The sequence below is a fragment of the Hevea brasiliensis genome, chromosome 17 (genome assembly GCF_030052815.1).
Source record: "Hevea brasiliensis isolate MT/VB/25A 57/8 chromosome 17, ASM3005281v1, whole genome shotgun sequence".
Lineage (NCBI taxonomy): Eukaryota > Viridiplantae > Streptophyta > Magnoliopsida > Malpighiales > Euphorbiaceae > Hevea > Hevea brasiliensis.
Window position 1 is genome coordinate 55,261,458 of NC_079509.1, and position 15,263 is coordinate 55,276,720.

A 15,263-nucleotide genomic window follows, 5' to 3' on the forward strand; every position below is an offset into this window, starting at 1 on the left:
AAACCAAAGTCAAAATTAAACCAAATAACTTGAAAATCAATTAAAAATCAAAATCGATCGGTTTAAATCGAACCGAACCGAAATAGAGCTGTTCGGTTCGATTTGATTTTTCACCCAATTCGGTTCGGTTCGATTTCTAAAATATATAATTCGGTTTTTATAATTTAATTCGGTTCAGTTTGTTTCGATTCGATTCGAACCTAATGCTCACCCCTAATTATTATTATGAAATAAAATTTTAGTAGTTAAAATTTGAAAAAATTTAAATAAAAAGTTGATGATGAATATAATAAGTTAATTTTTTTTATAAAAAATATAAAAATAAAAAAAATTACTGTACCATGTGGCGATTTTTGAAGTCTTTTTATTAAATTAGGTGGCATACTCTTTAATGAAGCAATTTTTTTGAAGGCAACATATATATATATATATATATAAAACAATTAATTAAAACATAAATAAAATTTACTTTAATTTTGACAGGTAAATACTCGTTCAAATTTTTAATAAAAATTTAAGTTGAATTTATATAATTAATTAAAAGTTACATTATTATAAATTTTCATAGTTTGATTTTGAAAATATAAAATATAAAAAAATAAACATTAAATTATATTATTAAAATAAAATAAAATAATAAATAATTTACTTACAAAATAACATAATTATTTTTTTTATCAAGAATCTTAATACGTGATCTTAATACACACTTGTATCGTGATTTAGAAAAATGACATGCCTTTTAGAATAATTATAACAATTTTACCAAAATATGCCAATTCTTATGAGTTATAACAATTTGCTCGCTAGATCACTTAGTTAGCCCTCTGTTGGCTCGCCCTTGCCCCCTTTTAGGTAGGAGAGAGTCTCCTTTCTTTCTGTTTGACAGTGGGTTGCTTACCCTCCCCATTAGGGGTGACTACGGCTCAGAAACTGCCGATTACGGTTCCTGAACTATCGGTTCTGGTTCAATGAAATCATGTACCTAAACCAAACCGTCATAGAACGGTTTGGAAGACGGTTCCTGAACTACCGATTCCGGTTCGAGCCCCGGTTTAAAGGATGGTTCAAAAAATAACGGTTCAAGACGATTTGGAGGACGGTTTGGAAGAGGTTTAGAGGCGGTTTAAGAGCGACTTAAAGGAAAAAATTAAAGAAAAATTTTATTGATTTAGAATTTAAGTTATATTTGTAAAAATATTTTAATTTTTCTTAGAAATCTTTCAATCAAAATAAAATAAGAAAAAAAAGAATAAAAATAACTTATTTTTAAGAAAAATTTAATAAGCAAAACTTTGAACTTATTAAAAAACTAAAGATAAAATTAATTTTTTTTTTAATTAGAAAAAGGTGCATGAACTTAATTTTGCCTACGTATCCTTTTAGGATTTAGAAGAATCAAAATTTTCAGTTATAAGTTGAGAGAAGGGAGATTGATGTGGTTTGGTCATGTGAAGCATAGACATAGGAAATCTTTAGTTAGACAAGTAGAGTACATTGAGTTAGAGGATAGAAAGAAAATAAGAGGTAGACCTAAACTGACTTGGAGGATGATAGTACAACATGACCTAGAAGCATTACACATTTCCGAGGATCTAACCTAAAATCGTTTAGAGTGGAGAAAAAGAATCCATATAGCCGACACCAATAAATTTTTGGGATAAAAGCTTAGTTAAGTTGAGTATTACTTGCCATTTTTTAAAAAATTATATGATAATTGATAATTAAAAAAGTATAAAAGAAGAAAAAAAATTAAAATAGAGAGTATTGAAAAATTTTATTGAAGATATAAAATAATAACAGAATAATTGAGATAGTATTAAAAATTTTAGTGAGCATATAAAATAATAAAGTAGGGGAATTGTGAGAGTACTGAGAATTAAAAGGAGTGTAGAAAATAATTATTTAGAAAATTTGAGAGAAATTGAAAGAGTATTAAAAATTAAAGAGAGTTTAGAGAATAATTGTGTAGAGAATTAATGATATATATATATATATATATATATATATATAAATGAATTAGGAGTAGAGTGAGGTATTTATTGAATTTTTTTGTATTTAAATCACCGGTTTGATCCGATTCGGAACTGTCAGTTCAATCCGATTCGGAACCGCCTGTTTACGGTTTCTAAAAAATATGTATCTGAACCAAACCGTAGAAGGACGGTTTTGGTCCGGTTTGAAGCCGGTTCCAGTTTTGATTGGTTTCGGTCTGGTTTTGATCTAACCGATACTGGTTCAAAACCGGACCGTGGCCACCCCTACTCCCCATTGTTGGGTGGGATGTATATAGAGTATTTGTTTTGTTTGTGTTATGCTTGCAGGTTAATTGGATAATTGAGAGGGTGTGGGTGTTAGAAGACCTGCTATATTCGAAAGTCTTCTCATTGGCGACCATGGTTCTGAGTCGATTTGGTGTATGGGTGCTGGGTTTATTCGACCTCCTTGCTGATATGTTTGTTGGGCTAGGGATGGGTGCTATTTATTCCCCTGCTTGTTGGATGCAGTGAAAGTAGGGCGCGAGTGGGACACCAGACAATCTAAGTCATCCTCGCTCTCCCTGCTCCATTAGTGCAAGCCTATGGTTCAATGGATGCTTGATCTCTGGTTCTTTTGGTAGCCATGACCTTGTTTCTTACATGTGTTGGTGCCTTTAACTTCTACTGATCCTTGCTATTGATGTTGTGGTTGAGGTTGATTGTCCCCTGTTATAGTTCATCGATGGTGTGTTCTTGCTTGACGGTGCTGTAGTTGGTGTGGCTATCTTCTTCCGGACTAGTCATGTGGAACGGGTCTAAACGTGGGGTTTTAATTATTTTTTGGGCCTTTCGTTGAGACTGAGCCACAGGTCGGATTAGGGCCTTTTTGTGGTTATGGAACCCGTGTATGTTAGTCTGAAATTTGAGGCTTAACTCTCTAGTCATTGTGAGGGCTCTGAGCTTCTGTATACCCAAAGCTTTATTAATGAAACTATTATTTTTGAAAAAAAAAAAAAATCAGATATCACCCCGTATCATGAAAAAAAAAAATCAAACTCAATCCAAAAATTTCAGAATGAATAATTTGAATTTAATGTTAAACTAACTCGACTCAGTTCACAGTCCTCAAATATAGAAATTTTCCCCCCTTTATGCATTGGTTTAATGTTAAATAAAAAATACAAAATTTAACTATATTATAATTTAAATTAAATTTTCTATTAGTCAATATACTTAAATAATATAGTGAGAACCCTGGCCTTATTTTTTTTTAAATATTATAATTATGATTTTTAAATTAAGAAATACACAAAAAGGTACTTGGCCCCCTTTTTTAAAAAGAAAATAGATTTAATAACTAATTTCACTAATTTATCACAAAAAATTTTCCTTCAAATTAGGAAATTATAATTTTATCGAATTTGATATTTAAAATTAATCATAGAAAATAGATTAAATATTAAAATAAAAAATATAATTTTTCGTGGCATGAAATTTCTCTATTTATTTTATTTCTATAATGTCGAAATATTTAATTAATATTTATTATAATAATTATAAAATATTATTTTAAAATATTAATTAGTTTAAAAATATTTCTATACTATTAAACTCTAAAACCTAAATTTAATTTTTCTATAACACTTTTACACTTAAACTCCAGAATTTAAATCAAATTCTCTAAAAATTTCTATCTTAACCGATTGCTAAACTGCTAAAAAAAGCATATAGAACCTTCGAAGATAAAGAGGTGAAAAATTAATTTGCTTTCAAGTCACTTGTGTTCTGTAGAAAACAATTAGCAGCTATGTTTAATTTTTTTATTATGAAAATCCTTAAGAAATAGTGTCAGCTTTTATTTTTTTAGTCTCAATATTTAATGTATTTTGCAAGATTTGCAATCACTCACAAGGACTTTCCCATGGTTCTAGTAGTCTATCCATGTATTACTCTGTTTACCTATGTCCATGGATTTTATAATTTTTATGGTTCTATAATTATAGTCTTTTTATGGTTCTACAAGATGTTTCCCACAAAGACTTCACTTTTATATAATTTACATATGAGAATGCAAGCCATCGTATTTTTTTTTTCTAAATATAATTTAGATATATGATTTATCAAAAAACAATGAATATTGATTATTATTTAATAAAAATGTAATCTATGATTTTTTATTAATTATAATAATTATATAAATATTTAAATTTCGACTCTCTTTATATATAATTCTGAGTCCGCTTCTGTACTCAAATGAGAGAGAAATTATTGTTATGGTAATTAAATAGTTTAACGTTTAAAAAAATAAAGAGACTATAAAATTATATTTTTTAAATTATAGAGACTTAAGGTATGTTTGGTTTAACTGTTAGATACAACTGATAATTTATAGCTGTTATTGATAATTGGTAGTTGATTATAATTAATATATTCTAAGCGTTTGTTAAAATTATGTTAAATGATTAATAATGATATATACCATATTATTTATTTTATTATTGAAAGTAGACATATAATTATTAATTTATTATATAACATATTAAAAATATAGTTATTTTATAAGTGTATATAAAATGAACATTATAATTATTATATTATAATGTTTTATATTTATTTATTATAATTTTAAATAATCTATTAGTATAAAAAATTATTTTAAAGATACAAATTTTATAATTAATAAATTTTTTAAAAGATAATATAGTCTAAATAAAAAATAAAATTAAATCAACTATAAGCTAATGTAAAATAAATAAACTATAGCTAATAAGTATCCAATTACTTGTTGTATATTAACTATTAGTTTTGTTTACTAAATACTTTGTTTCACCTATTGGGTAGCTATCAACCAACTGTTGGCTGTCTATTAGTAATAAGCTACACCTACAAAATGAATCAAACACCCAATCTAATATATATTTATATTTAAAATTTAATATATATATATATATATATATATGACAGTTAAGGACTCAAATATGTTTGACAAAAAATTGACATTTGGCTTCACTATTAGTTGAGGCTTGACATAATTAAAATAATAATTTTACTATAAAAATTATAAATTTTTATACTTAATGTTTAATTATCTTATTTATCTTTATCTTTCTCTAATTATAAATTTAATTATTTAAGCAAATAATTTTATCTTAAAATATATTAAAAATAATAATTTTACTTGAAAAATTATAAATTTTTACAGATAATATTTAATTATCTTATTTATCTTTATTTTTCTCTAATTATAATCATTAGTATCATATAATGCTTAACTAAATAATTATATCTTAAAATATATCATTATTTAAATTAAAAATATAGGATAAAATCAAATATATATATATATATATATATATATATATATATATATATATTAATATGTGTGTGTGAGCTCATGCGGACAAAAATGGAGATGGCTACATCAGTGAAAAGGAGCTACGTATCATGTAGAAATCAGGGATGACTACATTGATGAAAAGGAGTTGAAAGAGATCGTCAAATGCGCTTGTATACATCATTATTAATTGTCTGCTATTTAAAATTTGCATGAGAGGCCTTTTTCTTTTTCTTTTTTCTTCATCGTTGTTCTTCACGACGGATGGTATTGTAGTTGTGTTTATGCTTTTTAATTAGAAACCAAAAAATAAAGAAAAAGAGAAATCAAATAATTGAGATTTTGTGTTTTTTTTTTGTCCATAATTAAGGCTTTGAACAACTAATATTAATTAATAATTAAAAAAAGAACTCGTAAGTATCTTAGGATAAATAAATTTATCTTAAAATATGTAATTATTTATATTTAATATAAATTTAATTTCAGTTTATTTCATATATATATATAAATTTAAGAATTATATATTTTAAAAAAATTAATAATTTATTAAGAAATAATAATTTTATATAAAAATTTTACTCTAATTTATTTATTCTTAATTATAAATTTAATTATTAGCATTAGATTATATTTAACTAAATAGTTTTTATCTTAAAATATATGATTATTTAAATTTTAAAAATTTAAATTTATTTTATCTTTTTTAAACTAAAATTTAATTATTAGTATTAGATAATGTTTAATTAAATAAACTTATCTTAAAATATATATAATTATTTAAATTTAAAATATAAAATAAAATAAAATAAAATATATTTAATATAAATATAATTAGTCTATTTTAAACATATATAAAGCAAAATTTAAGAATTATATGTTTTAAAAAAGAAATTAATAATTTATTTTATAAATAATACATATAGGCATAATTTAGAAAATAATATTTTTTATATAAAAATTTCATTATAATTTATTTTTTTTCTAATTATAAATTTATTTATTAATATTAAATAATATTTAATTAAATAATTTTATTTTAAAATATATTATTATTTAAATTTTAAAAATTTCATTTTAATTTATTTTCTTATTATAAATTTAATTATTAGTAATAAATAATGTTTGACTAAGTAATTTTATTTTAAAATATATAATTATTTAAATTTAAAATATAAGATAAAATAAAAAAATATTTAATTTAAATTATTATTGCACAACGTGTGACAAGGTAACTAATTTAAATTAATATCTAAAATGATTGGAGTGATTAAAGAATAAAAGTAATAAAAATATTGAAATTAATTAATGTATTTTTTAAAATAATTAATTTCAAAAAACTAAATAATATATTAAAAAAAAAAGTTAAAAATGCACTGTTTTATTCAACCCTTTGTCACCTTACTATCTTGATAGAAACCATTCTAGCTCACAAACCCGTAAATGATCTATTTCCAAGAAACCAAGTTCCTTACAGGCATATTATCAAACACTTACACGACTTAATCAACCAAACCGCATTTCTAATACGTTGCAACCAATACATTACCCACAAAATACCAAAACCAAAGCCATCTATATCACCATCCCATGAATAATCGATCACCTGGCCTAACCCAGCATTTAAAAGCGCAGCCCAAACTTTGATCACACAAAGGAAAGTAAAATTATATGCTTTAAACTCTGTATCCGTCATCAATTCCACAAACATTTTGATTGCCCAGTTTACCCATTATTGATGTTGCAATATCTAGTAATAAAATTTTATTAACCAATTATTAGTTTGATTTTCATAATTGGATTAATTGGCTCAGTTACATCAAATTTTAGACAATATAAAAATATAAGAAAGAGAGATGAATACGAATTTAAATTCAAATTAATTAAAAATTATTTAGATAGAGATTCCATATCTATATGGAGTGTTCAACCAATAATAATAATTTATTTTTTAAAAAAATAATAAGAATTTAGATAAATCTCTAATTTGTAAAAAAAATTAATCAATAATAAATTAAACCTTTCGTTGTATAGGCTAATTTTTTTCGCAATGGCCTAAAAGAACAACATATCCCCATTTTTTAATTTTTTTTTATTTAATATCATGAACGATCTCTCTCTCTATATATATATATATTAAAATGAAAACATAAAAATAAACTCATAAAATTATGACACATGTTTAAAAAAATAACTTAAAATTTTTCTATTTATTTTTTTTATTACAGCTATTATTGACATATATGCCACTTAATAAAAAATGTCACTTGTTTAAATTGATTTTATTTAAAAATATAAAATATTTACAATTTAAATACAAAATATTTTAATTTTTATTTTAACAAATTTCTTATTTTTTAATTATTAATTATATAAAATATTAAAATTTAATTTCTTATTTAAATATTTTTGAATTTCAATTATTAAAATCTAATTTGATACTAAAAGGGTAATTATTAAAAAAATAATATTTTTTAATTTAATTTTTTATTAGATTAAAAAAGGGTGAATTATTTTTTAAAAATTATATTAATATGTATTAAATAATGGTATTGAAATTTTAATTAAATATTTTCTTGATAATTATTTTTAAATTAATGTTATTATTAGAATTCTAAATTTATAAAGGAATCCTATTTCCTTTAGAAATCCTAGTTCTTTGGATAACTAGAACTATAAATAAATCCTATTTATCATATTAAAAATTAAAAAAAAAAAAACTTATAGGATTTGAATTATTGGAAAAGAGTGAGGATAACTAAATCCTTTTCGGAAAAGGATTTTGGAAGGCAAGTCAATAGGTTGGACTCCTTGAATCATAAAACAATCGATTCTTCTACTATTTGCTGCAGCAGTGGCCGAACTGAGCCAAAAAATTTCCTCGCCTGACGGAATTTTGGAGCTGTGTTTCCGGAGATCTCCACAAATTTCATTCATCAAAAGGTAAAATTTAATTTCTATCTGAATATGCATAAAGTTTGTAGATTATGAAAACCAATTCCTCTCATTCTTAAATAAATATAAATATTTTAGAAAGTGTTTCCCTTAGTTAAAGTGCCTATAATATTCTAATTTTAATTTTTTTTAATTATATGAAGTTTTCATTTTACCTATGCGCTTTTGATTAACTTAATTGTTTTATTTAAATTAATTTTATGTGAAATTAATTAATAATGCTTGATAGTTTATTTTTATTTTTATAATCTCTTGTTTTAGTTCTCTGTCTATTAAAGAAGCTTTCATCTTCTCATCAGAGCCCTGCTATGGAGGAGGACCAACATAAGTGGGAGCACGTTGCAGTAACAAACCCTAACAATAACGCCACTTATCTCAACCCTACGTATACTTCTTCTTCTTATGGCTATGCCATAGATGCTACTTCAAAAAATGGCGGCAGTAGCTGCAGCAGCCGCAACAATACTGATGCTTCTCTTGATCCTGTGGTTAGCCAGGGCAATAAAATTGTTACTGCTTATCATCACTCAGATTATGACGAAGATGCTTATTTTGATTCATTCCCTGCTGGATATAGGTTCAAACCTTACGATGAAGAGCTTGTTGTTCATTACCTGAAAAAAAAGATTATTAATGAGCCTTTGCCACCTAACAGGATCAAGGAGGTTGAGTTGTATAAGTATAATCCTGAGACTCTTGCAGGTATTCTGTGAGGTTTTTTTGTAGGGTTCTTTTCCTTGAATATTTTCATTGATGATCTCAAGATAGAGACTTGAGTTAAAGTGAGATACTTAATATATTATAAATATATTATTTATTAATTGACTTCTTTCGTATTTAAGATGAAATTTTACTTTGATAGTTAATTGCTTTTGAATTCAGAAAAAATTTTAAAGGAAAAAAACAGAGGTAAAAGATTTTTTGAAATTGTTATTTATTTTGTCAAAAGAAACGATGTTATTACTAATTTGCAGCAAACTACAAATCAAATGGGGAGAACGAATGGTACTTCTTCACACCAAGAGATCGTAAGTACCCAAATGGAGAGCGACCCAATCGAGCTGCTGGAAATGGATATTGGAAGGCTACTGGAGCTGATAAACATGTTAATTTTGAAGGTTGTAAAGTTGGATTCAGGAAGGCATTGGTATTCTACCAAGGAAAACCTCCAAATGGTGATAAAACTGAATGGATTATGCATGAATATAGAGTAAATGAACCTTCTAAGAGAAAAAGAGGAGGAAATGATATGAAGGTACGTTTATTTCCCCTTTCTTAATGTTATTGGCTTACTCTACGACTAAATGAAGGTACGTTTATTTCCCCTTTCTTAATGTTATTGGCTTACTCTACGACTAATGATATATTAACCTAGTTTCTTGTGGCAGCTTGATGATTGGGTCTTATGTAGGATTTATAAGAAGCTTGACAGATCTTTCAGAGCTCCAACTCGACCACGAGTTCAAGTTGTCCAAGATCACCAACCACCAGAAAATGGAATGCTGCTGCCTGAAGAATCCAAACAAATTCCAATGCCTACCATGGCAGGGAATTATAGCCAAGGGAATGAGATGGTATATCTCAATACAAATGCTGCTTATGCTCCTGCTTATCATTTGAATGGAATTGGGACAGTTATTACTGAATCTTTTGACGCTAGTCAATTCGAGTTACCTTACTGTGGGAATGCTGTTCATCCACTGATGGGAACTGCAGGAGCATCATCACCATCTTCTTCATATATGCAGACTTATATTAGCGATGAGCATCCTATAGATGAATATCTTCATTATCCGAAGGAATTTTTTGCTGCACAAAGGATGGACAATATTCTTTTGCCTCCGCTTAGGAGCTTTAGTCCCTTTCCCTATGAGGAACATGATGATAGTAATAAGTATCAATGTTGAGGCTGATAACTGACCTTTCTTTTTAAGTCCTGGTAGCTGGTTAGCTAACATTTATATTTTACCTTGTTTGGATGTTTTAATTAATTTCCTAGGTTGATTGCTAAATTTTAAGCTTAATTTTCTTATCAGTTATTTTTTTTTTTTCATATTAACATGTAGGCATTTTATAAAAGATTCATAAAAGATTTGTGGGAATTTTTTTATCTGACTAAATTGCCACAGAAAATAAATAATCAGGTCCTCCAAATCATGTCTATTTGCATTTACATGTGTGCAGTGGGCTTCATGATGGAAAACGGAAATTTATAAATATAAGTTACGATAATATGGTTAAATCTCTGTTGCTACTTCTGCAGAATTTCAATACATGGAAAACCAAACAGAATTTGTCAAACGATTCAAGTAAAACAATCTCACTCCCAAACCCACATGGCAAATACATGAACACCATCTCTTTATCTTTGTAAATTAAAATATAACAAATCCCGGAAAATCCTGTGATTCTAAAATACACCCAAAAATATCAATTAGAAAAGTGAGGATTGACCTAGCTTTGATATTAAAATTCTAGTAGTTTCCAGGAGCGTAAGATCCAACTTCAAATCATAACTACATTCTTGAAAAGAAAGCAGGATCACTAAAAAAAGAAAAGCAGGAAAGTCGCAATAGTAAATTTCAAGTTTAATGACAATGGCAGGCACAATTCTTTTCATTCGCATCACAAAGCAGAACATAGACTCACTTCTTGCTCAAACCCAAGGCTAAGACAAGATATAATGCCAAATGTTAAACTGGATGAACACCTAAACAGAACCAAAAGAGATTCTAATCAGACATAAGCGCATGCATTGCATGTACTAATAAGAAACAGAGTGAAATTCGAAGATGATAACAACGAAAATAGAAGGAAAGAAACAAGGATAGTACTCAGGTCATAGGGTACCAGACTAAATAGATAATAATACCTCAATTATAAAAAGGTGAGTCAAAAATTTATTATAAAAATAAAATAATTTTCTTTCTAGTGATGCATATGATGTGTTATATTGTCATTGCCTAGGTGTACCATATTACGTGGTGACATGGTGCACAGGAACCGGGACTATTGTATAATTTCCCATATTTGACAGAGTAGAGAAGGAAAGAAACAAGAGGAGAAAAGAGAAAAATTACCTATGAAGTGATTAGTTTATATCAGGTATCTGGAGACATTATTGGTGATCAAGGAAGTCTCTCGAGTGGAGCGTCGACCGCTGGGAGTCGAGGTTGTGAGATCGCAGATAACACGTGCCTAATTAGATTAAATCGAAATTATCGAGTTGATTTGGATTGAATCGGTTGGTTCGGTTGGCAAAGGAATGATAAATCTCACATTAACAGATAAATCTTAAATTTATAAAAATGAATAAAAATTAACCAATGATAGATTAGATTTTTCTATTCAAATTTTTTCGTAGTAGGTTGACTTAAGAAAACGACAAATCCCTATTTTTTCTAATTTTTTTATTTTAAATATTATGAACGACTCATCCCTATTTTATTCTATGAGACTTTCAACTCTTGTCTGTCAAAGAAGCTTTCATCTTGTCATCAAAGTCCTACTATGGAGGAGGACCAACATAAGCGGAAGGTTGCAAAGGTTGTTGCAATAAGCCCTAAAAATAATACTACTCTAAACCCTATATATCCTTCTTCTCCTCGTAGTTATGCTACAGATGCTAGTTCAAACATTGGCGGCAGCAGCTGCAACAGCCGCAACAATACTGATGCTTCTCTCGATCCTATGATTAGCCAAGGCAATAAAATTGTTACGGCTTATGATTATGATCATCACTATCATCATGGGGCTTCAGATTATGAAGAAGATGCTTATTTGGATTCATTCCCTGCTGGATATAGGTTCAAACCCTACGATGAAGAGCTTATTGTTCATTACCTGAAAAAAAAGATTATGAATGAGCCTTTGCCACCTAATAGGATCAAGGAGGTTGAGTTGTACAAGTATAATCCGGAGACCCTTGCAGGTATTTGTTGGGATTTTTTTTAGGATGTATATTTTGGCTTCTTTTCCTTGAATATTTTCATTGATGATTATAATTATATTAGTTTATTGTATTGATCTTAAGATAGAGACTTGAGTTTAAAGTGAGATACACTCTTGGGGAAAAATAATATAGAAACATTCTACAAAGATTTTTTATTAATTAATTTCTTTCATTTATGATGAAATTTTACTTTGATATTTAATTGCTTTTGACTTCAGGAAATTTTTCAAAAGATAAAAAAAAGGAAGTTAAAGATTGAACCCCTAATTAGATGGACACTCAAATAATCTTTTTTATTGATGAATTTTGTTTTTATGATTAAATTTGACATTTTTTTTTATAAACGTAAATTTGATACTTTTCAAAAAGAAAATAACATTTTCTCATTGTATTTAGATATGTGAATTTTAGTTAATTTCCAATATAATTTCTCTTCCTTTTCATTTTCAATAGGAGTTTTTAATTGTTTATTGATTTGAATGAGATTAGGAAAAAAATTTTAAAAAAAAATTTCTTGTTTTGATATATAATTGAAGAAAATCAGAAAAACAAATCCACAATCTAAAAATATCATTTAATTGCGAAAATAAATAATTACATGAATTTGGATTGATCCATTATGAATGATCCGATCCATATGCTTGTGTTCATAAGTAGTAATCTCAATATCAAACCTTTCTTTTTTTTGAAATTGTTATTTATTTTGTCCAAGGAAATGATGTTCTTGCTAATTTGCAGCAAACTACAAATCAAATGGGGAGAAAGAATGGTACTTCTTCACACCAAGAGATCGTAAGTATCCAAATGGAGAGCGACCCAATCGAGCTGCTGGAAAAGGATATTGGAAGGCTACTGGAGCTGATAAACCTGTTAATTTTGAAGGTTGTAAAGTTGGATTCAGGAAGGCATTGGTATTCTACCAAGGAAAACCTCCAAATGGTGATAAAACTGATTGGATTATGCATGAATATAGAGTAAATGAGCCTCCTAAGAGAAAAAGAGGAGGAAATGATATGAAGGTACGTTTCTTTCTCTTTTCTTTAATGTTATTGGCTTGCTGTACGAATAATGATACATTAACCTAGTTTCTTGTGGCAGCTTGATGATTGGGTCTTATGTAGGATTTATAAGAAGCTTGACAGATCTTTCAGGTCTCCAACTAGACCACGAGTTCAAGTTGTCCAAAATCACCAACCACAGGAAAATGGAATGCTGCTGCCTGAAGAATCCAAACAAATTCCAATGCCTACCGTGGCAGGGAATTATAGCCAAGGGATTGAGATGGGATATCTCAATGCAAATGCTGCTTATGCTCCTGCTTATCATCTAAATGGAATTGGGACATTTATTACTGAATCTTTTGACACTAGTCAATTCGAATTACCTTACTGTGGGAATGCTGTTCATCCATCGATGGGAACTGCAGGAGCATCATCCCCATCTTCTTCATCAAAATTCTTATATATGCAGAGTTATATTAGCGATATTCATCCTATAAATGAACATCTTCATCATCCGGAGGAATTTTTGGCTGCGCAAAGGATGGATAATATTCTCTTGCCTTCGCTTAAGAACTTTAGTCCCTTGCCCTATGCAGAATATGATGATAGTAATAACTAGTAAGGATGCAAAAGGCTGCCATTGCAATATCAATCTCTGAGGTTATGCAGAATCCAAAGATAATTGAGCAATCCAAACTATCATTGATGACTGACATTTCAAGTCATGGTAGCTAGTTAGCTATTATTTACAATTTAGCTTATTTAGATGTTTAATTAATTTCCTAGGTTATGTTTTAGCTGCTTATTGTTTTAGGATTATTGCTGAATTTTTAAGCTTATTATTATTATTATTATTATCTGAAAATCTACTGATCAATTTAGTAAGTTTCCACATGTGGATGTAATTAAGTTACCCTATTGATAACATTGTTGAGAAAACCACTAATAAGAATCCTTAGATGCAAAAAAAGGATTTTTATTTACTAAAATTTGAAATAAGGGTTTAGATTTAATTTTATTATAAATTATTGATAAATTATGAATTTCAAATAAATTTTTTAAATTAAATTTAAAATAATATTATTTTATAAATTATTCTAAATTCATATTTAAATAAGATTCTTTCCATATTTATATGGTTAATATATATTCATGACTATAATCAGCTGAGTAAAAAATATATTTTTATCAAATTCAAATTTTATATTTTAAATTTCTCAATCTAAGCTTAAATAAGGTTTTAAAAAAAACCTAAACTAAGATAAATATAACAAGAAGATAGCCACAATTTACTAATGCCAACCATTATCTTTAATATATGTTATCTTTCAGTTTTGGCTTAATCATAAATTTATTGTTTTCTAAATGGGATAATATTAGAATTTTTATAAAACATTTACAAGGTACCATTAATTGTTGGCTTTTTTTTTTTAACTATAAGAAATGAAAGCTCTGTTGATATGATATTTATAGTCCTCTTAAAACCGAGGCCCGGGGTCACATTTTGATATTATTGATTTAACCCAACTCCATAAAAAGGGATTTACCACTAAACCTAAGATGGCACCCAATGAGAAGAATCATTGGACAATCCACAATTTAAACTAATGCTAGCCATTATCTTTAATATATGTTATCTTTCAATTTTGGCTTAAACATAAATTTATTATTTTCTAAATGGGAGAATATTAGAATTTTTATAAAACATTTATGAGGTACCATTAATTGTTGGTTTTTTTTTTTTTTAGAATTGCAAGAAATGAGGGCTTTGCTAGTACGACAGTTATAGCCCCCTTGTACTCGAGATCCGAGATCACCGGTTGACGTCATTGATTTAACCTAACTCTATAGAAAGATATCTACCACTGAACTCAAGGTGGCACCTAATGAAACGAACAATTGAACAATCTGTCGCCGCCTCCTCCTATTGTACTACTAAATAGAGACAATATTTAGTTATTACGCTAAAGATGAGAGTCAAATCAGGGTGAGACAAAACTATCTCATCAAATTAACTATCAAGCTACTACATTAGCGAAAATAAA

The 15,263-nt window shown here is 27.4% G+C and overlaps 2 protein-coding genes across 2 annotated transcripts; both read left to right on the forward strand.

Moving 5' to 3' along the window:
• Positions 1 to 8,573: 8,573 nt before the first annotated feature.
• LOC110645873 (NAC transcription factor 47-like) lies at positions 8,574 to 10,300 on the forward strand. The gene is made up of 3 exons (XM_021799142.2): positions 8,574 to 8,967; positions 9,240 to 9,520; positions 9,654 to 10,300. Exons 1-3 carry the CDS (start codon positions 8,574 to 8,576, stop codon positions 10,170 to 10,172), a joined length of 1,194 nt encoding a protein of 397 aa, XP_021654834.2. The 3' UTR covers positions 10,173 to 10,300.
• A 1,454-nt stretch (positions 10,301 to 11,754) lies between these two features.
• Positions 11,755 to 13,998, forward strand: LOC110645663 (NAC domain-containing protein 19-like). Its single transcript, XM_058139784.1, has 3 exons — positions 11,755 to 12,196; positions 12,956 to 13,236; positions 13,316 to 13,998. The coding sequence occupies exons 1-3, from the start codon at positions 11,776 to 11,778 to the stop codon at positions 13,835 to 13,837; spliced, it is 1,224 nt and encodes a 407-aa protein (XP_057995767.1). The 5' UTR covers positions 11,755 to 11,775; the 3' UTR covers positions 13,838 to 13,998.
• Positions 13,999 to 15,263: the final 1,265 nt, after the last annotated feature.

Coding starts and splice junctions, on each gene's coding strand:
- LOC110645873 (XM_021799142.2), top strand. CDS start 8,574: ATGGAGGAGGACCAACATAAGTGGGAGCACGTTGCAGTAACAAACCCT. Junction 8,968..9,239: donor TAATCCTGAGACTCTTGCAG/GTATTCTGTGAG, acceptor ACTAATTTGCAG/CAAACTACAAATCAAATGGG. Junction 9,521..9,653: donor GAGGAGGAAATGATATGAAG/GTACGTTTATTT, acceptor TTCTTGTGGCAG/CTTGATGATTGGGTCTTATG.
- LOC110645663 (XM_058139784.1), top strand. CDS start 11,776: ATGGAGGAGGACCAACATAAGCGGAAGGTTGCAAAGGTTGTTGCAATA. Junction 12,197..12,955: donor TAATCCGGAGACCCTTGCAG/GTATTTGTTGGG, acceptor GCTAATTTGCAG/CAAACTACAAATCAAATGGG. Junction 13,237..13,315: donor GAGGAGGAAATGATATGAAG/GTACGTTTCTTT, acceptor TTCTTGTGGCAG/CTTGATGATTGGGTCTTATG.